Source organism: Triticum urartu, chromosome 5 (assembly GCF_003073215.2).
Source record: "Triticum urartu cultivar G1812 chromosome 5, Tu2.1, whole genome shotgun sequence".
Taxonomy (NCBI): domain Eukaryota; kingdom Viridiplantae; phylum Streptophyta; class Magnoliopsida; order Poales; family Poaceae; genus Triticum; species Triticum urartu.
The window spans coordinates 577,564,771-577,587,840 of NC_053026.1; the positions used below are offsets into that span (position 1 = coordinate 577,564,771).

At 48.8% G+C, this 23,070-nt stretch overlaps 2 protein-coding genes across 4 annotated transcripts; both read left to right on the forward strand.

Moving 5' to 3' along the window:
* The first annotated feature begins 2,087 nt into the window (after positions 1-2,087).
* Positions 2,088-3,404, forward strand: LOC125506091 (probable carboxylesterase 15). Its single transcript, XM_048670965.1, has one exon. It carries the CDS (start codon positions 2,199-2,201, stop codon positions 3,201-3,203), a length of 1,005 nt encoding a protein of 334 aa, XP_048526922.1. The 5' UTR covers positions 2,088-2,198; the 3' UTR covers positions 3,204-3,404.
* An 8,470-nt stretch (positions 3,405-11,874) lies between these two features.
* LOC125510894 (probable glutamate carboxypeptidase PLA3) lies at positions 11,875-23,025 on the forward strand. 3 transcript variants are annotated; one of them, XM_048676181.1, is made up of 11 exons: positions 11,875-12,934; positions 13,960-14,202; positions 15,247-15,399; positions 15,653-15,721; positions 16,728-16,815; positions 17,295-17,378; positions 17,691-17,779; positions 18,081-18,194; positions 20,948-21,082; positions 21,196-21,364; positions 22,692-23,025. In XM_048676181.1, exons 1-11 carry the CDS (start codon positions 11,996-11,998, stop codon positions 22,871-22,873), a joined length of 2,265 nt encoding a protein of 754 aa, XP_048532138.1. In that variant the 5' UTR covers positions 11,875-11,995; the 3' UTR covers positions 22,874-23,025. The 3 variants fall into 3 exon arrangements, with proteins under 3 accessions (XP_048532138.1, XP_048532140.1, XP_048532139.1); XM_048676183.1 differs by lacking the exon at positions 22,692-23,025 and adding an exon at positions 21,462-21,621 and having other exon boundaries at positions 11,883-12,934; XM_048676182.1 differs by lacking the exon at positions 22,692-23,025 and having other exon boundaries at positions 11,885-12,934; positions 21,196-21,621.
* The last annotated feature ends 45 nt before the right edge of the window (positions 23,026-23,070 follow it).

A 23,070-nucleotide genomic window follows, 5' to 3' on the forward strand; every position in this document is an offset into this window, starting at 1 on the left:
GTCATTCTTGAGATATCATTCATACTAGTTTGCATGTACCAAGATATCATTCATACTAGTTTTTGTTTCAGTGCACAACTATCAGTTGTTAGTCTCCATTCATTTTGAGTAGTTCTTGTTTTCATATACTTGTCATTCTTGAGATATCATTCATACTAGTTTGCATGTACCAAGACAGTGTGCGAGATATGCATGTCGAACCACACTAACAAGAACTCATTGGGTTTACCATTTGGGCCCTATAGGGTGGGCTGAGGGTTGGAAAGCCCGGCAGGGTAATGGGTGGTGTGGAGCTGAACATTGAGACCAAGTGGGATCCGACATGAAGGCCAAGTGAAATCAGATGAATTTTCTTACAAACGGAGGAATGAACTCAACTCAAAGCAACAGATACACGTGTAAATTTGCCATTGGTCAAAAGATGACCTGGAGCAAAATGAAAAACACATGTCTGATGGTTATATTACACACACCCATCCTAATATTCCAATTGTCCACATATGTCTTGTTCTTCACCCACCTCTAAGAGCGTCTCCAGCAGCATGTGTATATTTTGTTTTGCATATATCCATATAAGCAATGGTCAAAAACGATTTCCTTTTTCTCTCCTTTATTTCAACACATCTTGTAACTATCAATTCAACAAGTATGATTCAAATGGTTTGTAGTTGCAAAGGTTATAATGCTAACAACTACTTTTCAAACAACTATATTTTTAGTGGCTAGTTTTTCGACGGCTATCTTCCAACGGCAAGTTTTCAACGGCCATATTACATGCCTATACATACCACCCCTCCCACCTATCTCTCAGCACTCCTGAATCCACCTGTCTTGTCTCCCACAACACAATGAGTGGATGTGGATTCGTTTTGGATATGCTCATGGGTTCATCGACGTCTTCATCCAACGATGACAAACTCATCCTTGCAGCATTCGCAAAGGAGGGGGGATGCTCAACGCCAAAGCGGTTCCGAGCCGAGATATCAAACTCTAGATTGCGGAAGATATGCCAGATTTCTCACAGTGCGAGGACTACCTCAAACAAAACCCTCGATATCCCATAAATTATTTTCGACGAAGGATGGTTATCACTTTGTTCTTTATTTGCCTATTTTTACCCCCTTCCCGGTTAAGTTTTAACAAGTCAGCCGGACCAAGCCTTTGAATCAAAACAAGAGGTTTGTTCACATGAAGAGATATTTTTTAAGTTGGAACTTGAACCAATTCAAAGCTTGCTTTGAATCGCTTTTCTGCAACACTACTACTACACATGTAATAATTTTAGTACCGCTATTGGTTAGGTGCCTGATTTTCTTTGGCGTCAATCGAATTTTGGAACCTGCCGACATTATATCATTCTTTTTCTTCCTCCCTGCTTCACCGACAACGTCAGCCTAATCGCCAGCTCCCGCCTCCCACGACCTATGACGCTCGCGCTTGCCACCTCTCCCCGCCCTTCCCTTAACCGCTGTTCACTACCATGTTGTCGCTGCTCCAGCCATCCTTCTAACACCCCCGCCCTCGGTTTCTCGAGCTCGACGATAACCCTTCACTCCCGACCCAAACAGTCAACCCTCGGAGACACTCCCACCATCGACGCCACGGCGAGCACTGGCCCTCGCTCACTCGCGGCTCACACTCATTGTGGAGTCCATGACCGGCCCTCCTCATGTGCGGGGCAAAGCCAAAATCGACAGAATTCTCAGCCGCATGATGATTAGCAGAAGATTAATATTTTTTCGCACAAAATAATTGTGACGAACCAAATCAGCCTTTATTATAACTTTAACAATTGAAAGTATGCGCTCTCCCTTTTTCAGGAAAAGAACAGCATGTGCTTACTCATGCTCTTTTCACCTCACTCGGTTGAATCAAAACATCAGTTCTTAGACACGAAATCGCCGTTTTCTAAAAGGCACGTGAGTAATTTCGGCAGCGGAAACAGAGACGAAATCAGCAGGAAGCCAACAGAGACCGGCTCCAGTCAACTTCGCCGTGCTCGTCAAGTTTCTAGAAAAATATGTCGTGCTCAATTAGCTCACTCCGTTGGTATATAAAAATGGCGACGCAGCAAAGATGTCTCCCATTCCAAGCTGCCTACCGCACACACTAGCCGCGAGCAGTACCATCACTACTGGCCAAAACGTGACCCCCTCCAGTCAACTTCCTCGTCGCCACCACACGACCGCACCTCTCCCATGGCGTCCTCCTCGCCGCCGCACGTCGTGGAGGACGTGCCCCCGTTCCTGCAGCTCCTCAGCGACGGCACGGTGATCCGCTTCACTGACGCCTACCCGCTCCCCGTCCCGTCGCCGCCGCCCGGCCAGCCCGTCGTCGACTGGAAGGACGTTCTGTACGACGCCAGCCACGGCCTCAAGCTCCGCATCTACAGGCCGGCGGCGGCCTCCTCCTCCGGGAACAAGCTCCCGGTGATCGTCTACTTCCACGGCGGCGGGTACAGCATCGGTAGCTTCGACATGCCCAACTTCCATGCGTGCTGCGTCCGCCTCACCGGCGAGCTCCCGGCTTTGGTGCTCTCTGCAGACTACCGCCTCGCCCCCGAGCACCGCTTCCCCGCGGGTCTCGACGACGCGGCGAACGTCGTGTCCTGGGTGCGCGCCCAGGCAGCGGCTGTTGGGGACAACGCCGACCCATGGCTCTCGGAGACGGCGAACTTCGGCCGGGTGTTCGTCGCCGGGGACTCGGCCGGCGGGGGCGTCGTCCACCACACGGCCGTCCGCCTCGCGTCGGGCCGGCTAGGCCCCCTCGACCCCGTTCGCGTCGCCGGGTGCGCGATGCTCTGCCCGATGTTCGGCGGGGAGGAGAGGACGGCGTCGGAGGCGGAGTTCCCGCCGGGCCCGTTCCTGTCGCTGCCGGCGGTCGACCAGGCGTGGCGCCTGGTGCTGCCGCCTGGGTCCACGAGGGACCACCCGCTGGCCAACCCGTTCGGCCCGGACAGCCCGGCCCTTGACGGCGTCGCGCTGCCTCCGATGCTCGTTGTGGCCGCCGCGCGCGACCTGCTGCGCGACCGCGCCGCGGACTATGCCGCGAGGCTCAAGGCCATGGGGAAGCCGGTGGAGCTCGTGGAGTTCGAGGGGCAGCACCACGGGTTCTTCGCGGTCGAGCCGTACGGCGACGCCGGCAGCGAGGTGGTCCGGCTCGTCAAACGGTTTGTCTACGGCAACGGCGGCGCCTCCGACTAAATTGGAGATCGAGCAAAGCTGTTGAGGGCTCCTTTGATTCAAAGGATATCTTTAGAATTTTTGGAGGATTGAAATCCTTAGAAATTTTTTTTATAACGGCCCTTTAATTCATAGAATTGGATCTTATAAAAATTTATCCTATGAAATCTTTTGTACTACATTTCATAGAAAATCTAACATCCACTCCAACCTCTTTTTACATTTTCTTTGTTTTTTATGTGGCATCAAACACTCTTTGTTAATTCTATAGGATTCAAATTGACATGCCACTGCAATCCTATACTTTTCATATTCCTACATTTTCAAAATCCTGTGAATCAAAGAGGTGTACGCTGCCTTGTGGAGTTCGAGTGGAGTCACATTTTGTTTTGGACACTCGTATGTCATACACCTCAAAATACAAAGATGCCATAAGCTTAGACATATTTTTTTTCTCTGCATTTGATTTGAATGTATTGCCAATTTATTAAGGATTTAGTTACAAATCAAATGTCAAATTTTTTTAGCATGAATAATCATACGTCCAAGATGACAAATTATGTTGCCGCGAGCAGTTTTCTTTAACAAACATGGCAAATATGTTTTTTTTTGTTGCCAGGATTTGTCATGCTTATCTATACTATCAATAAACAAGCAAACATATTCATTGCTAAGTGCACACGGCCTTATGTACACACAACAACACGAATCAATTATAGCCTCACGATCAGCGACACTTAATTTAATCTAACCGTTAAAATTATATTAACCCACGTCAAAAGTGTGTTTAGCCATTTATCTAGGCAGACGAAAACTCTGCCGAGAAAGTTCCCCGCCCCGCATCCGTTCGTGTATCTATATCTATACTATTATTAAACAAGCAAACATATTCATCGCTAAGTGCACACAGCCTTACGTACACACAACAATACGAATCAATTACAGCCTCACGATCAGCGACACTTAATTTAATCTAACCGTTAAAATTATATTAACCCACGTCAAAAGTGTGTTTAACCATTTGTCTAGGTGGACGAAAACTCTGCCAAAAAAGTTCCCCGCCCCACATCCCGCTCATGTATCCTATAAACTAGGAAACAAACACCGTGAGAATAAATAAGACGTTTGAAAAAGAGAAAGAAAATAACTACCATGCATGCGGAGGAGCAATCGGTGGAAACTTACAACGCGGGAGAACAGGGTCGCATGCACCAGGTAATTATTGTGCTCCCACTAATCAAGGTAGAAAACAAAGAATCTATATCTATACTACTATTAAACAAGCAAATATATTCATCGCTAAGTGCATACAGCCTTACGTACACACAACAACACGAATCAATTACAGCCTCACGATCAGCAACACTTAATTTAATCTAACCATTAAAATTATATTAACCCACGTCAAAAGTGCGTTTAACCATTTGTCTAGGCGACGAAAACTCTGCCGAGAAAGTTCCCCGCCCCACATCCCGTTCATGTATCCTATAAACTAGGAAACAAACACCGCGAGAATAAATAAGACGTTTGAAAAAGAGAAAGAAAATAACCATCATGCATGCGGAGGAGCAATCAGTGGAAACTTACCGCGCGGGAGAACAGGGTCGCATGCACCAGGTATGTATTGTGCTCCCGCTAATCAAGGTAGAAAACAAAGAAAATTAAAGCAAAACCATCTTGGATATTCGTCCTGCAAATACGACGCCTTAATACGAACAAAGGCGTGGCCCAGCGGCTCTTCACGTCGCTCACCGGCGCAGCGAACATGTTTGCCGCCGACGTCCGCGCTGCCATGGGCAGGAGCCCGGACCGTTTGCGCTACTGGCACGCCTTCTCGACATGGTATTCCACGGCCGACGCGGTAAAAAATGATCTCTTCATTCAATTGGGCAAGAACCTTTCCGCCGCCGTTGAGGAAGTCTTCAAGCTTCTCGGTCATGCGTGTGATGCCTTCTCCTCCGGCCCCTATGACGCCGCAGCCGTCTCCCATCGTGCAGGATTAGTTCCGATCGTGCCACTCGGTGATGCCGCTCGCGCCCGAGGCGCCGTCGTCTGTCCGGCGAAAAGAAGAGTAGGTCTCGGCCAACGTGCATGCAGAGAAACCTGGATGGTCAGACGAACTCAGACCGCCGCCGTAATCACTATAGACGTACGTCAGTACGTGTACGGCTCCTTCCATGGCACACGGAATCTTTCCTCGAGGGCAGGAGGCTCGCCAGGTCGGCCATGCGGCATGCGCGCATCGTCGATGTCGTCAGGACGGATACAACACCTTCAAGCTATACTCCCCCTCTTCGTCTTCTCCATCTTCATTACAGTGGAATCTACTCTCTCTGTACCGAAATAGTTGTCGCTGGAGTAGCTGAACTTCAGCTACTCCAGCGACAACTATTTCGGTACAGAGGGAGTAGCTAGCTGCACTAACGTGTCCCCAGCAGCCCCGCCTCCATGTCTGGTGAGAAGAAACCCTACAATATGCATGCATCTTGTCAACCCCCTCTTATATTCTCAGCCATATAGCAACGTTTGAGGCAGGAACTACAATTACTTTAGCTAGTGGGATCTATTATGCGAGTGAACGGACATGCCATAGGGCACACGTGAGTCCCCTGGGTGCTCTTTGTATTACTATTCTTATTTTTCTGTTGGTTCTAATCTTCTTGATCCTTTTCGCAGGATAGTACTGTACATGTTTGTGATACTTCTATCTACTAATCTTCTTGATCCATTCCTTGTTGTGGGCAAAATGAGTTGAATTTCTTTAGTTCAAGGTTTGTTTATTGCTACCTCCTAATAGCTGTCCAATTCCTGGTAGAGGTAACTCTTTTTGTTGTATCCAGGCACGCCTTGCGAAGACTAGCACATTGTGAAATACTACCTTCGTCAAGAGATACATCTGTTTCGGTGACAACTAATATGGGACAGAGGGAGCATAACCCATCTGTGTGTGTAACCTTTTGAGAAAGGGAGATAGAAGTTTATAGTGACACAATTGAAAACTACAAGAACGTATTGCCAAGAAGAGCATGTTGTGCAATATAACAAAGAGTACACAGTTATGTGTTTGGAGTTCTTAGGGGTGGGGGGGGGGGTGGCAAGCAAGGGGGGATATTGAGCTGGATGGACATTTGTCAGCAGTGACAAACTTAGATTGGGGATGTGACGAGGTGCATATGCAGGATACATTGCAATGCATGGGCAGCTAACTTGATCTGCTATAAGTGTGAGTAATCTCATTTGAATACATTACCATCCATTCAATAGATTTGTACTCACTTTATTGTTCGGCATAGTTGAATTGTCTGTGTCAAAAATGCATATGATTTTATTTTGTATGCTCACCCTAGATGCCACCACACAATTACAACTTATAATAACCGGTTCTTTTAGAATTAAATGGAAGTACATACTGATTTCAGCTTCTATGTAAATGTTTGATAGATTCCCCTTCAATCTGAATCACAAGAAATGGAGAGTTCACCTAGAGTCCGTGGAAGAAATCTACATGCCATCATGAGGAAAGAGGGAACAACCTGGTATGCGATACCGAAGAGTGTAGATTGTATTCTATTATCTTTTTTAAACAGGTCTTTTTTTGGGACCAATTTATGTTGCATACTGAAACTGTGTTCTATAGTATAATCATGTTGTTCTAAGAAGTATCAAACTGGAATTAAGTTGTCGACTGACTTGATATGTGTAACAGTGGGGGTTTGGAGGATTAATTAGTATATTTAAGCCCAATGATTCAATGTGTTCAACAATGGGGTTTTGGAGGATTAATTAGTAGATTTAATGTTCATCGTTTACTACCTATAGATACTGAATGGATGAAACAATATATTATTATTTTATGAGGCAATGTGACCACCATGGTGTGCAATTTACCTAAGAATACATCCTAAGTGATATTTTTCTCGGACGTGCGGTGCACGTGCCAGCTTACTAGTTAAACAAATTTACTATCCTCACGGCAACATAATTCGACATAAAAACATTAAATTTGGTGAAATGCAGCTGGTGGTTCCTGATCCGTCACTATTCTAGATCAAACATTTTTCTTAGTGTTTTGGTGAGTTGTTCTCCATAGATCCAACAATATGTGTTTATTTCTTAATTGACTTATTTCTCAGACCACAATAACAAGCCTCTCAATTCGAGCTCGCTTTTTGGATTGTCTCTGGATCAAGCCTTGTATCTAACTGTAAGTTCTCTTCTGCTCACAAGCTCAATAGTAAAATCTGAAAAGTTTGAAAATGATTCAAGAAAAATTCTGAATTCTTTTTGGAAAACTTTGATAAACGTTTAGTGCTTGCAAAGTCTCATCATAGAATGACAAATCATGGACGTCAGTGACAAAAATATCAGCACTGAAAAATGCTTTTGAAAATTGCATTTTTGGAGCATCAATTTTTTTTTCACGACTTCTACAAATGTCATTCCATGATGAGACTTTGCAAGCACTCGAAACATTTCCAATGCTTACCATAAAGTTTTTTTTTAATTTGTTTTCAGAATTTTCAGATCTTATTGTCGGCCTGAGCTCATTTGAGCTGGAGCTAAGAAACATCATGTCCCAAAGAGCATACTCTTCCTATCCAACGTCAAAACTAACTCCGGCAATGCCTCCTTCATTGTCGCCGTTCACGGTGCAATAGTCACGTCGACGGTAACTCTACTTTATTACCCAAACTCTCGCACGAGATTTCTTTCTTGTACCCGTTGTCGACAACTTTGCCTCATCATCCACCCCACCTATTGTACATAGTAAAATACTACATCAAACTGCAAAAACGTGATGCCATGAACACAAATACTAGGATGGAAGCATCCCCGCTAAAAAAATACCCAATTGATAAGTGTCACACGTGTAGCACTTAGCAACTTGGGCCGAACGCATCTATCACCGTCCATCGCGAGTCACGATTTTTAAAGCAGTGAGACAGTGCCAGGTCACTTTTGCTAGTGTTAGGGCTGAATGGTCTCGCGACCGAACCAGTTATTTGGTCCCACATCTCGATGCCTCCTCTCCTCCCCCACTTACAGGAAGTCAGCAACCACCGTCCTCAAATCCAGCCGACCAGAATCACCGACGAGGGGTGTGTGTGGCGGCCTGCCTGTGGACCTCGGCGGCACGGCGTTAGCTCAAGATAGTGGCGGCGCTCGAGGATGTGGGGCTAGGAAGGGGAAGGAGCGGAGGCGTCGCCGACAAGGCATTGGCGAGGAGGCGGGGCATGGAGGTGGAGAGCAGCAGTAGTCGCCAACGAGGGTCTTGAGGCGGCCTACGCACGGATCTCGGCGTCCCGTCTGTGTCGACGCCGAGCCGGTGGCGGTAGGGAGGATCTCCACCGGACCCAACATCGGGTGTTGCACGGATCCCCGGTGATTTTCTGACGGGGGCCAATGGATCCTCAGTGATTCCCTCAAACCCATGAGATGTGTGATGAATATTGGCGTCCTAAATTAAACCTTAGTGTAGCTACACCGAGCAAAAGGGCACACATTATCCACCTCATGTGCAGGATCCATACAACACGACACATAGTGGCGATTCTATCATACAGATTGTGGACATTTTTTTAATACGTCGGTGAGGAGGGGGAATCCCCACTTGTATATTGATCTCCATTCAAAAGGAAATTGAACCAATTTATGTGGGAAACTGAGTCGAAAACCATTGTTTAGTTTACGTGGAAACCGCATCGAAAACCTTAACCGCCCAAAAGACAACACATCGTACCAAGGCAAGATACATGAAAAACAGTTTCTCAAAAAATAAAAGATACATGAAAAACACAAAAAACACCAATACCCAGTTATAACGTAGTGCAATGCCATGTAGGAGTACATAGTAAGAGCATCTATAGCTGGACCTCTCATACCCGTCTCAAACGCCTGGACAATCTATCTGTTCACTGACCGATAAAAAAAATCAATCCAACCGGACCTCTCAAACCACGGGCAAACGCCCGAGCTTACTGATATCCCTCATATCGAGCCCAAATATAGTGCCGATATGGGGCGGCTGATACATCTCCGTCGTATCTACTTTTACAAACACTTCTGCTCTTATTTTAGACTCTAAATTTGAATGGAACTATCCAAACTGACGATGTTTTCAGTAGAACTATCATGGTGTTGTTTTTGTGTAGAAAAAATATTCTCGGAATTGGACGAAATCTTATGGAGATTTTTTATGAAACATAAAAAAACATTGGAGTGAAGATCCACCGGAGGGGGGCCACCAGTTGCCCACAAGGCAACAGGACGTGCCCCCCGGGCACGCCCTGTTACCTTGTGGGCCCCACGTGGCTCCGCTGACTCTAATCGCAAGCCTATAAATTTCATTTCCCCGAGAAAAAAATAAAAGAAGAAGTTTCATCACATTTTACGATACGGAGCCGCCGTCACCTCATGTTTTTCATCGGGAGGGCTGATTTGGAATCCGCTCGGGGCTCCGGAGAGGGGGATTCGTTGCCATCATCATCACCAATTTCATTCGCCGCCGGATGGAAGCGCATCTCGATGAGGAGGCGCGCCTCCTCACATGGGTCTACCGCCGGTCCCCCATGATGGCGGAGACAGACGCTCGCCGCCTCCGAAGAAGAACACCAAGACGCTCCGACTTGATATTGAGCCATCGGAGCACGAGGCGAAGGAGGCAGTGGTGGAGGCGGCTCGGGTCGCCAAATTGAAGTGGGAGCAGGACAGGGCACGCCGTCGGATGAAGGGGCTCATCGTCCTCTCCGACTCCAACGACGGCGACAACTGCATCTCCTCCTCGGACAACCAAGACCCTCCACCTACCGCGGACGCCTATAGTTGCGCCGACGACCGGAAGTTCAAAGGCCCGACGAGGGAGTGGTGATTCGCCCTCCCCCTCCTCTATGTTTATATCGTTTTTTAAAACCCCATCATGTATTATTTACCTTAAAATGTTCGTACAACCATTCATACCAAACTTTGCCACGCATGGCGGAACGGAATGTTTATATTGTTTTTAGTTATAAAAGTTTAAGAACTTGTACTATGATGGACTAAGATGATTTTTTGGATGTGGCAAAGTTTGTTAGGTTCGTTTGCAGTCGATCTTGTGCTCGCTTGCAGCCGATTTTTGTTGTCCGTCGTTTGATCACATAGAGTAGATTAATGTTGCATGTGCAGTATGAATATAAGACGCCGAATATAAGATAGGCGGATACACAGTGGCAAATATAAAAGCGTGTCTGGTCCATGCTCTAACACAAGCAAAGATAAGAGGGGTGAATCCAGATGGCAACGGGGACGAAACCCATCGGGTTTTGCCTTCCCAAACCCATCCCCACGAGAAAATTGCAAACCCGTCCCCATCCCATCACCGTGTGCGGGGCTAGTTTTCTGCCCGTCCACTAAACCCATCGGGTTTCGGGGAACCCACGGAGAACCCATGAGAAAATAAAAATATTTAAACAAACATAGTGGCGATAAAGAGTAACATTTGAATAGCAAAACAAGCACATTTCAGCAGCATAACTAGAGCAAATTTCAACAAAAAGTAATAGTAGATGGTTCAATAGCTATATAGAGTGTATTTTAGCAGATTTAAACAACATACATAGTATATTTCGGAGGCAACAAACATAAGATAAATAGTAGCAACAATGATATCATTTCAGCAGCAACATAGTATATTTCAGCAGCAAAACAACTGCAAATTTCAGCACAATACTCAGGAATAACATCAGCTAAAAGAAGCCTATTTCAGCACAACCATAGCCCATTTCAACAACGAAGATAAGCATATTTCAGCAACAAACAGGAGCATATTTCAGTAAAAAAATATATTTTGCCGGGTTTGTCGGGTTTCGGGTTCGGAGACTACCGAAACAGGTGCAAACCCATGAAACGTGTCGGGTTGTATAATGTGCACAACAACAGTCCCACGAGATGAGAAGACGCTTATCCCCGTTTCTTAATAGGATAAAGACCCGCGGGGACGCGGGGTTCGGAGCCCCGGTGCCATCTTGAGGGGTGAACGACATGGGACACCGGACTGCGGATTGAACAGAACAGTAAACCACAACTATTCACTTCACAGACTCTGCTAGCCAGAGTCTCATCCGAAGTGACATAAAGCACATGCCCATGGATAACGACGAGCTCGCACACACAGACACACCTTTGTTCACCACGAGACGACAAACCAGCACGTCCCATTCTTCTTCCACGTACCCCTATCGGTCTACAGGGCAGGCACCGAGAGGCGAGAGCGAGAGAGCACCCGAAAGCCCAGAACGCGCCGACCTGCCTGCCACAGCCCACAGGTGCGCCGGTCGCTGTCCTCTGTTTGTGCCCGTTTCCCTCTCGGCGGTCGGCACGTCGCAAAGGGAGCTCGCTCGCGGGCGGCGCGGCGACAGCGTCGCCGGGGGCCCGGCACGCCCCCGCCCCGACACACAGCGCTAGTGGGCCGTGGTGCGCCGCGCACCGCCCCCAGCCGCCCAATCTGCGCAACGCAGCCGGCCCCGCCGCCGGCACTTGCTCCGAGTGGAAGCTCCCCGGGACCCCGCTCGTCGTAAAGCCTAGTACTCGTACGTTACGCACGTACTTATCGGAAGAAACGGCAATGGCGAGAGCATGCATCTTCCCATCCACAACGTGCTACGTATAGGACCACCAGTATACTGTAGTAGTAGTGTACAGTATACTACGATGGCGAGCAGCACTAAAGTTGGTAACGGCCGCCTTTCCATGGCCGTAAAAGCCGCGCACGGGTGGTGGGCGCGCTCCCGAGGCCCGCTGGTGTTCCGAGCCCCCACACGCTCGGCCGCCGCGAAATGCCGCACCCCTCCTCGCCGACTTCCCCGCCGCGGCCGCTCCGCCTCGCGCGCCTCCTCCTGCCCTTCGGCCTGCTGCTCCTCGTCTCGCTGCTCGTGCTCCACGGCCGCCCGCCGGGGACCCGCCCCGGCCAATCCGGCACTGACCCCGCCAAGCTGTTCCTTTCCCTCTCCCCGGGGGCCAACGCCAGCATCGCCGCCGACCTGCGCGCGCTCACGTCGGGGCCGCACCTCGCGGGGACGGCCGGGGCGGCGGGCGTGTCCGCGCACGTGCTCTCGCGGTTCCGCGCCGCGGGGCTCCGGACGCTGACACGAGAGTACGCGCCGCTGCTCTCGTACCGGGCGCACGCCTCCCTCGCGCTGCTGGCCGCCGACTGGTCCCTCCTTGCGCACCTGTCGACGGACGAGCCGGCAGACCCGGGCCGCCGCGTCGTGCGGCCCTACCATGCGTACGCTCCCTCCGGTGCGGCCGTGGCGGAGGCAGTGTTCGTCAACCTGGGCCGCGAGGAGGACCTGGTCGCGCTCGACCGGCTCGGGGTGTCCCTCCGTGGCCGCGTCGCCGTGGCGGTCCGCGGGGGCGGATACCGCGGCGGGGTGGTGGCGCGCGCCGCGGGGAGGGGCGCCGTCGCAGTGCTCATAGCCGGCCGCGCGGACGGCGGGGTCGAGAGGGGCACGGCCCTCCTCGGGGGGCCCGGCGACCCGCTGACGCCCGGCTGGGCGGCGACGGACGGGGCAGAGCGGCTAGGGTTCGACCACGAGGCGGTCCGGCGGCGGTTCCCGACGATCCCGTCCATGCCGGTGTCGGCCGACACGGCCTCTGTCATCGTACGGAGCCTGGGCGGGCCGGCCTTGCCGCCGGAGTGGCGCGCGGAGCTAGGGCTCGAGGGCCATGCCGGCGGCATCGGACCAGGCCCCACGCTGGTCAACTTCACCTACCAGGTATTCAGGTGTACATATGCATTGGTTTGGTAGTATTTTGCTGTCGCCATGTACAGGCAGAGGCGGACAAGAAGGACGCGAAAGCTGGAAATTCCACCTGAATTTTGGGGTTTCCATAGACAGGCTGCTAATTTGACCCATGTAGTAGCCAAATTTAGGTTGACGCTTGGTTAATCCGGTAGAGTGTGGTCTCTGGCCTGCATCTGTATTGTACTACTGCAACTACCAAAGTTAAGCAGGGAATTACAGTGACTCATGTCGTTGTCGACCTCACTATTTGGGATATGGTTCCAGCGGTCCTTGCATCTTTTTGATCTTTTTCCATGGTAAAGCAAAGACTGTGTCAAATAGCGGCTCTGTTTGGTGTTTAGTGCGCCCCCAGGTAGTTTTTGCTGCTTGCACATGTTGGTTGGCTTTCTGAAGATTATTGTTGCGGATACGGATACACGGTGAAGGGAGCTTTGGATGCCTCCTTCTTTTGCTGTATACTTCCTCACTTTATTCATGAAAGGCAGATAATCGTTTCCTTGTCTGCCCACATTTATCGCATCTTTGCTCTCCTCCATTTGTAAGTCACTGACTGTTTCCATTGTATATATGTAGGGATAGTATGGCAATTCTTGCTCCCCTTTCTCATGTTTCATAACCTTCTTAATCCAATTGCACTCTCAAAATATGGATGATAATTTGTGAAGGCAGAATTTTTTGGTGATATAGCGAAGTAATTTGAGTACGAAATAACAGAACATTTGGGTGCTGTAAATTTTGCAAGTGCTAAATGCACCTTTGGGTGACTTTGTTCTATTGATGATGTAATGCCATTTTGTCATTTTTGGGTGGGCCAGGTAGTGCTGGACAAACAAAAGGCCATATAATTGCCATACATTCATAAGTATTTTCTTTTCTTTAGAGTTTTGTGTTGTTGCATCTCCTTTCAAATACTACTTGTGTACCTCATCGACAATATTCAAGCTCATGGTGGCTTTAAGTTCTGAAAAAACGGTCTTCTCATCTCTGTTTTTAAGGAGGACAGGAAGATGGCTACGATAAAGGATATTTTTGCTGTCATAAAAGGGCGCGAAGAACCTGATCGTTACGTGATCCTTGGGAACCACCGAGATGCATGGACGTATGGAGCAGTTGATCCTAATAGTGGGACAGCTGCGCTTCTTAATGTTGCTCGCCGTCTTGGAATAATGCTGCAGTCAGGTTGGACACCACGGAGGACTATCATTCTTTGTAGCTGGGATGCTGAAGAGTTTGGAATGGTAAGTCTGTATCAACAGAAGATGAGAAGATGCTCGGTATGAATAACATGATCTACGTAACCATAGGATATGTGTATACTAATGTGTGGGGACATATGCCCCCCTCCCCCCGGCCCTCCCCAAATTTGAAACTGTACATGCACTTTAGAGTTAAGGCATGCTGGTCATTTGTAGCAAAGTTCATAAGGGCATCTACAACGCGGGCGCTTAGCCCAGGCGCCAGGTTCTGTTTCCCGGCCGATTGGCTCGATTCCTGGTCGATCCCAGGAATTCGCTTGGCGTCGATGCCGCTCCTGTCATCGGGCGCTTGAGCCTTTTTTTCCTGCATGCATCTGTTTTGACGAGAGTCAGGTCCTAGAACGTGTGCTAAAAATATTATCTAAGCGCTCAACCTGGCGCTCCTGCGTTGGAAAGGGAGACTCCTCCACCGATGCTTCTTGATTAATCTTTTTCTTAAATGATGCAAGCGCCCAAATAAGCGTCTATGCATTGAAAATGCCCTAAGGTGGTAGCTGCATCGACCTTAAGTGTCAATATATGTGTGTCTATGTTGCAAGAATAATCATGTAATCATGTGGCGGTCCGTGCTGGCATGTTTGTGGTAGTGACAATTCAAATTATCAGAATAAGGTGGCAAGCAGTTGAGGTTGACTAATTTTTGACCTACATAATCAGCAAGTGTTTTTTTTTGGTTGCAAAATAAATAAATAATAGTGTGATTGTGTGGCCGTTGATAGCGCATGATTTGCAATACTCACAATTCAAAAGATGAGAACAAATCAGATGTTGGTTATAGAGAAAAAGAACAAGGCAGATGTTAAGTTTTAAAGATTTCTGATATTGGATCATTTGCAAATCATTTTCTTGATTTTATTAATAGCAAAATCATGACCACATGAAGTTTTTATGTGCTATCTACTGTTCAAAATTCTGAGTAAAAGATTATTTTACTTGATTTACTTTGTTAATTTATTACAATTCCCAAGACTCATTTACTTTTTGCTACACTTGCTTTTTCTATATTTTGAAGGTTCTTTTTTCCAGATTGGGTCAACTGAATGGGTCGAAGAGAACCTTGGAGATCTGCAATCCAAAGCTGTAGCTTACTTGAATGTTGATTGTGCTGTGCAAGGCATGGGGCTTTTCGCTGGTTCTACTCCCCAGTTGGACAAGCTCTTGATCGATGTTACAAGACAGGTAAAAGGAAATTATTTTACTCTTGCATTCTTCTCTGGCACAAGTTCACTTTTAGCTAGCAGTAGCCATTTCTTACACATGGTTCTGTTATAAAACCTTTGTTAGTACCTGCATGTCTCCTGCGTATGGTTGAAACTAGTTAGCTTAACCATCGCTATGTAGCAAATATCATTACGACATCAGCGTCACTGTGGTATGGAAGAATTGGAATGAGTAGATGAGATTTATTCTATTTCAAACCTGTTATTTCCAGGTAAAGGATCCAGATGTTGAAGGAAAGACAGTTCATGATACATGGAGTACAATGAATGGCGGCATCAATGTAAGAATTATGATTGTTTAATTTTTCCCCTGCACATAGTATTGTGGTTGGACTACAATTCGATGTTGTCTCTTGTCTCTAGTTGCTCTAAAATGGTTAAAAGTCAAATGAGAGTTTTACAACAGCGCCACATAGAGGTCACGGTTTGTCCTCTGCATGCAAGTTAACTGTGACCATGTTGACATCACTCTCATTTTTGGTCTCATAAGTTTCTTACTGATCTGGTTGACTATTGTGCATTATGATGCTAGTAGGGAGTAGGGACAGACATAGTGTGCTACCATTGGGAGCAGTTGTCCCCAATGCGTATGAGGTCTTTATAGATCATAGTGGGTGAACACGCGCCTCTCCCTAAATTTGGCTACTACAATATACATTGTCGAGGTCGACTTTTTATTCAAATCGGCAGTCACGATGACAGCCAGACCAAAGGAACATGAATGCAGCCACTTCCCATTTTAAATTATGTGTATTTCTAATTTGAGCAATTCTTTGTTCTTTACTAAAATAGGTGGTATAAAAAAACGCAATATAGTTATCTAATACATTGTTTAACTGAAACACGGTAGCAATTCAAAGACCAAACCAAGAAAATAGTACGTTCATAGTTTGTAGTCCACAGATTATCTCGACAGCAGTGTACTACATAGTCTATAGCTTGGAGCCAAGATTAGCCTCTAAGTATTTGCAATTAGTACGCAGAAACCAGGTTTAGATATGAACAAATGGCTGCTAGTTGGAATTTTGGCTGATTTATCTTTTGAAACTGGTCTAATCTCCGTTGACTGTGGTACATATGATCAATTAATAAACCATTTTGGTCTTACCGATCATGCTTGCGTAATTCAGAAAGGTTTCCTCCTCATTTTACCTCAAGAGCGCCTCTTTGCCAATGTAATCACGGACCATACCCATACAGAATAATTGTATCGAGATGATTCCAGTTAGTACCTTGCTTGTATTCTAGGTGTTTGGATTTATTTCTGAAGATGATCTCAATATGCAGATAGAGAGACTTGCCAGAACTGATTCTGATTTCGCCCCATTTCTCCATCATGCTGGAATTCCTTGTGTGGACTTGTACTATGGAAAAGGTATTTGAGTACATTTAATTCAATGGTTGCTCCAAGATTCTTGTTGATATTTGATACGAAATCATACCTTGTGATCTTCCACTGTCTTACTCTTATACTTCAGCATATATGTAGTTTGAGGGGGAGAAACTGTCCTTTTTCCAAATAGAAAGTACCATATTTTCATCTCGTTCAGAAGTCAGATCTTGTATAATTTTGAGTTGCAGATAGCCCAATATGGATTCCTTTCGAATAAATGCCAATTTTAGTATAGTTACTGTTTACTCAATTTTTTTTATGTATTTTGTTTCTGTTATAAAATCCAATTTTCTAAAGTTACGTATGCGAATAATTTCTTTTGTTTCCATATTTTTCCTGGTCGTCCTTAATAAGCAGATACAATTTACTTCCTCGCTCTATCTTTTCATACCACGTGTCTTATTGATTCTGTTAATATATTATGTAAATCATCATCACTAACCAGGGTAATGCTGATACAGAATTTCCTGGCTATCATACCGCACTTGACTCTTATATCTGGATGGAAAATCATGGTGATCCATTGTTTCTTCGTCATTTGGCTAGTAAGTAGCAGCATGATCTATCAAAATGATATGAGTGCCTTACAATTACAATTTTGTTGGTCAAGAGTAAGAGTGCACATGGACTGTGGCCTACAGAACTGCACATATGGTTGTGGTAGATTTTGACTGGTGCTTGAAAAATGATTTGTGCAAGCATGTACTCCCTCCGTTCGGAAATACTTATCCTAGAAATGGTTGTATCTAGACTTGTTTTAGTTCTAGATACAACCATTTCTAAGACAAGTATTTCCGAACGGAGGGAGTATTAAAGTAGTCATCAGACCCACTTATTTGACTTTTCCACTTCATCAGTTACCGAAATTTGGGGACTACTAGCGCTTCGCTTGGCAAATGATCTTGTGTTGCCTTTTGATTACCACACATATGCCTCACAGTTGCAGGTACAGTAATTATTTTTCAGAATTATGGTAAGCATATTCATTATTGTTGGGCATTACTTTCTCTGTCTTCATAAGGAGCTCCACACATTAGTGCTTCTTCCTTGGGAGGATTGACCTCCAGATCAGGGATTAGCTCTCGTCTAACACATCATATCTACAAATTATAAATAGGGCTATGCCCAATTTGGCAAATCTGATCTGTCAAACACACAAAAAGCCATTCGTGTATTACTACTATGGCAACAGTGTCCTGATGTAGCGCATTTGTTTTAATGTAAACTTGGAATTCGTAACATCACAGGAGCATACAAATGTGCTTGCTGACAGGATGAACAATAGCCAATCAGTCAGTGTCATACATGGATTCATCAATGATCTTTCTAGTGCAGCCACAGAAGTTCAGAAGGAGGCAAAGGTGTGTTCAGGCTATACATTATTGTATTTTCCCTTTGTATTGCTCCGTTGTAATTATATGTTCGTGTACTTGTGTTTCCTATTTTCGTTTGGACATTGTAGGGCTCCAAGAATATGCATTTCTGTCCTCAAATGCTTAGGGCATCTCCAGCCGTTCGGCCCCCCAGGGCGCCTAAATAGAGCGGCCTGCGGGCGTGCCGGCGCTAGCTCGGCCCTTGGAGGCGACCTAGCTCCCAGTCATGCCCCCAAGCGCCGGCCCCAGGATGCGGAAAATTTAAACTTGGTCGTTCCCGTTCTCAAAAGATGCCACAAATCCGGCGGTCGGACGTAGTCTGGCGTTACAAAAAACAGAGCGCCGCACGCCGCAAGTTCGCGTGCGCAATGATTCACTCGGCGGGGTCGGCTCCAGGCGTTGGCGGAGTCGGCGTGCGTGGGCTCGGCGGTGTCGGAGCTGCTTCGGTGCTGGGCTGTGTCGGCGCGGCTTCGGCACTGCTGGGCGGCGATGTAGAGGCGTCGTTCGGGCTTGGCATCCGTGTGGTCGTGGGCGTGGGAGCTTGCGTCGTCGGCGTCGTCGGCGTTGCCGTCTGCATCTGGTTCAGGATGAGGCCGCGCTCCGCCATGTATTACGCCCTGAGCTGCTCGTTGTTGCTCTGGAGCATGTTCGCCCCGCCCATCAGAAAAGCCATGTCGGTGTTCCTCTTCTTTGCGGCGACGTTCGTCCGGAGCAGGTCGAGCTTGATGGCGCTGTTCTTCATCAGCGACGACCATCGTGCCTCGGTCTTCTCTTCACGTAGGACGGCCCGGGCCTGGGCGTCGGCGAGGCAATGCTCGATGGACTCCTGCACTCGCGTGGTTGCCGCGTCGGCGTTTTTTCCCTTCTTTGCCAATTTGTTGCCGTCCGGCCGCCCCTCTGACGCGCCCGGAGTCGTCGCGTCCGGCCTGTATGTCTCCTTGGCCTTGTCGAGGGTACGCTGGACTTCCGCCCACTTCTCGCACGTGTCAATGCGCTTGTAGACGTGGAGGTGCTTGAAGTCAGACGCTGCGCCGATACATGGTGAACATACGCAGCAGCTACGCGGAGGAACAAACAGTTGGCGGGCGGCGGGTGTTGACGACGAAGAGATGCGGGCGAACGGCGTGCGTACCTGATCCTCAACGCTGGCGCTGCTCTCTGGGCGAGCCGCGACCTCCTCGACGATTCTATGCTATTTGTTGCACGCCAACTGGATACGCCCCCAATGGTTCGCCATCGCCTTAGAGCCGCGCTGCATTTAGACGCCTTTGAAGTACGGGTCGACGAGCTTCCGCTCGTCGAACTCGGCTTTGATGCGGTCCCAGTACGTCTCCAAGCTCTGGTTCGCGCCGGTGGTCGGGTCGAGGCAGACGACTTTCCATGCTTCGGCGAGGCATTCCTCCTCCTTGGACGTCCACTTGATGCGCGGTTCGCCTGACCTAGCCGCCCGCTTCTTCTTCTTCTGGCGCCCCTTCGTCGGAACAGGAGCCGGCTCCTCCTCCTCGTCCTCGTCCTTGGGTTCCTGCGCTTCGTGCGCGTCCTCGCCGTAGACGTAGCCGAGCTCGGCCTCCATGTCGCCGCTGAGATCCACTACCTCGTCCTGGGTGGCGAACCCGGGAGACGCGGCGGCCGCGGTCGATCCTGTCGCGATGATGTCGTCCATGTCGGCTCCTGTGTCGTCCGTGTCGCCGAGGGGCGAGAAGGGCAGCGGTCCAAGGCGGAGATGGGGCGTCGGTGTGGACGCGTAGGCGGCGGGCGGCGAGTAGTTGTATGGAGGGTACTGCACGCCGACGAAGGCGGGCGAGGGTGTGCGCGTCGCGGGGTGGTCATGGGGGAAGGTCACGTTTGGGTTGAACCCCCCGTGCGCGTCGCCGTCGGCGTAGCCAGGCGACGACGATCCCCATGGAGATCCGACCCCTTGCTGTCCCCAGGGCGCGTACTGGGCGTGGCTGACGACGGGTGGATTCATCATCCCCGCGTGGTCGACCGATGAGGAAGACGCCGCCGCACGCGTCGCGTTGTCGCGGGCCTTCTTGGCAATGGCCCTGTTCCGCCGGTCGGTGGTGACTGCGTCGCGTCGCTGAACTTCCACCCTCCACTCGGCGTTCGACATGCCCGGTGGCTTCGATGGCGGCGTCCTCGGCTTCCTCTGTTTCGGCTGGGCCACGGTGCCAGTCGTGGTTGCCGCCGCGCGCGGCATGGCGTACTTCTTCGGCGGCATGGCGGCGACTGGAAGGCGAGCTGGAGGGGGTTTGGCAGGAGAAAGGGAGGGAATGGCGGGAGGAAGGCGAGCGAGCGGAAGAGATGCGAGGGAAAAACGTCAAGAAGCGGCGGAAAAAGGCCCTCGGGTCGCCGCCAGGGCGGGCCCACGCCCCTTTTTCGCTTGTGTCGGCTCCCCAAGCGCCCCCCAGGGCGCCGGGTTCGGCCTGGGTCCGCCGGCACCAGTTTTGGCCCGAGCCGGCGAAAAACGGGCTTTTGGGGACGCGACTGGGCTGTTTTTTTGGCGCCGGTGCGGCAAAATTATCTGGGGAGGGCCTGTTGGGGGCGCGGCTGAAGATGCCCTTAAGCAAATTCGCGTGTTTGTCTCAGTTATGGTCAATGACCACTGAGTTACTGTTGATGCTTTGCCAGAGTAGTCCAGCATAATATTTCCTTTTTAATACTATCAGGCCATGGTCAATGAAATGGTTTGGGTGTGAAATTTTGTGGTTCACGCTGTTGAGTTTTGGTGTCAAATCCAGGAATTAAAGCTGCTGGATATACACGATGGACACGGTCTTATAAGGAGGCGGCTGCTGAACGACCGCCTTCTACTAGCCGAAAGAAGCTTCCTGCATGCGGAAGGACTCCAAGGAAGAACATGGTACAAGCATCTGGTGAGCAAACCCTGCGCCAACTGATGCAACAATGGTGCCATGAAAAACTTGATCATATTTTTAGCGACAATGAGCACGCCTTTCCAACAACAGTTTTATGTGTTCATTCGTAGATGTACTCGCCACCGGAGGACTACGAGAGCGAGCTCGAGTTCTTCCCCGGTATCGTGGACGCCATCTCTCGGCGGGGGAACCAGAGCACGAGACAACGGCAGGCGGCGGTGCGGCAGGAGCTGTGGAGGGTCGCCATGGCTATCCAGAGGGCCGCAAATGTGCTCAGAGGTGAATTTGGCGCACACAACAAACCAATAAATTTCAGTGTCTCCATGGCTCCGTGAAATCAGAGTATAAATAAATAAAATCGTTCTGTTTCTCGTAGAAATGAGAGCATGCCCATGAGAAAGGGGCTTTGACCAGTTGGCTGGGCAGCTGGGGTAGCTGCCAGCCCACCTGAGTTCGAGCCTCGGCTTTGATGCGGGTGTTCATCGAGTTTCTTTTATAAATAAAGTCAATGAAAGTTAGCCCTTGGGTTGGTCTCATTTTTTTTAATTTTTTGAAAAATGGGTGCATATGCATGATTCAGCGTAGTTTCCCCCTGTCATGGCCATGGTATTCAACACGAGCCATCCGGCAGTCAGGCATTCCAACGCCCGTACGCCCGTCCATCAAAACGCCGTTAAACTTTCAAACAGAGTGGTCCGGACATTTCGTGTCATTCAACACCGTGCATCAAATGTCTGTGTAGGTTTGCTGTATTCCTGTAAACCGCAAGCAAACTGGGGGGGGGGGGGTCGGTATCCGACGCCCCTTCGCCATGTAGACATCCGATGCCCTGGACCCAACAAAAAACACCACAAAGTCCTATTTTTGTCCCTCCGCCCTTGCTCTGTATCTGCATAGTCTGAGACCGACACCATCGTTGTACCACCCACTCCGCTGCACAGGCCTTGCCAGACCTCCATCGCTCCATCTGGGAGACTGTCCCTTGGCTCGTGGGTCTGACACAAGGTTAGAATCCGAGCTCTTCCAGAGTGGCTCATTGATGCCCAACCCCCCTCGAAAGGGGGACAAGCTTCGACTTGCCTACGCGTCCCTTCCAACCTTGGTCCTGCCGCGACACGGGTACCCTCCGGCCCTGGACATTGTGGTCCATAACAGACACCACGTTTGGCAAGTGTCAGTCAAATGTCATACGAGTAGCTATTGATTTTATTGTTGTTTACTTTGAAGCAAACACGATAAATTTGGCTATGTAGTACTTCGATGTGCGTTCATGGATCCGGCCTCCTTAGATGAGGATGAAATGGTGATGATACATGTGGTTATTGAAGACGCCCAACGTGCATAGGAGCATGTTCTCAATTTTAAGGGATCAATCAAGGGGCATCGAGTGATGAATTGACAAAGGGCATGGGGCATATGATGCTGATGGACGACTATTTTGTCCCTATCGTGTTATTTGATTCCTTTTTCTGACGTCGATTCCGGATGAGCCAAAGTGTATTTGATCGCCTCTTTAATGGTTTCCGGGCCTATGAGTACTACTTCATCTTAAAGAAGAGTAGTCGGACGATGCTTCGATGACGAGCTGACGTCCCTGCCCGCGCAGACGCACTTCAACACCGCCATGGCAGAAGAGCAGCCGAACGCGAACATGGGACACTTTCGGCGACGGCCACGCGACAGACTCCGGTGATGAAGAGTACCATGTCTGGTGTCGCATGTGGGCCGTATTCCACATTCTATTCTTCCTCTCCCGCCGCTGCACTTCCTGGGGCTCATAGTTGTTGAGCTTGTCGGATATGGGGAAGACTGGGCGTGAAACACAGATGCCTCCACAGCTGATGAAGATTTAGACAATTAAAAAAATGTCGCTTGTTTTTGTTTAGTTGAAAGATATATGTCAAAAATGTAATGAATTTGGTCCGATTTAAATGAAAATCATCCGGTTTGTTCAAATTTGATATGCAATGTATACGAATGTTTGA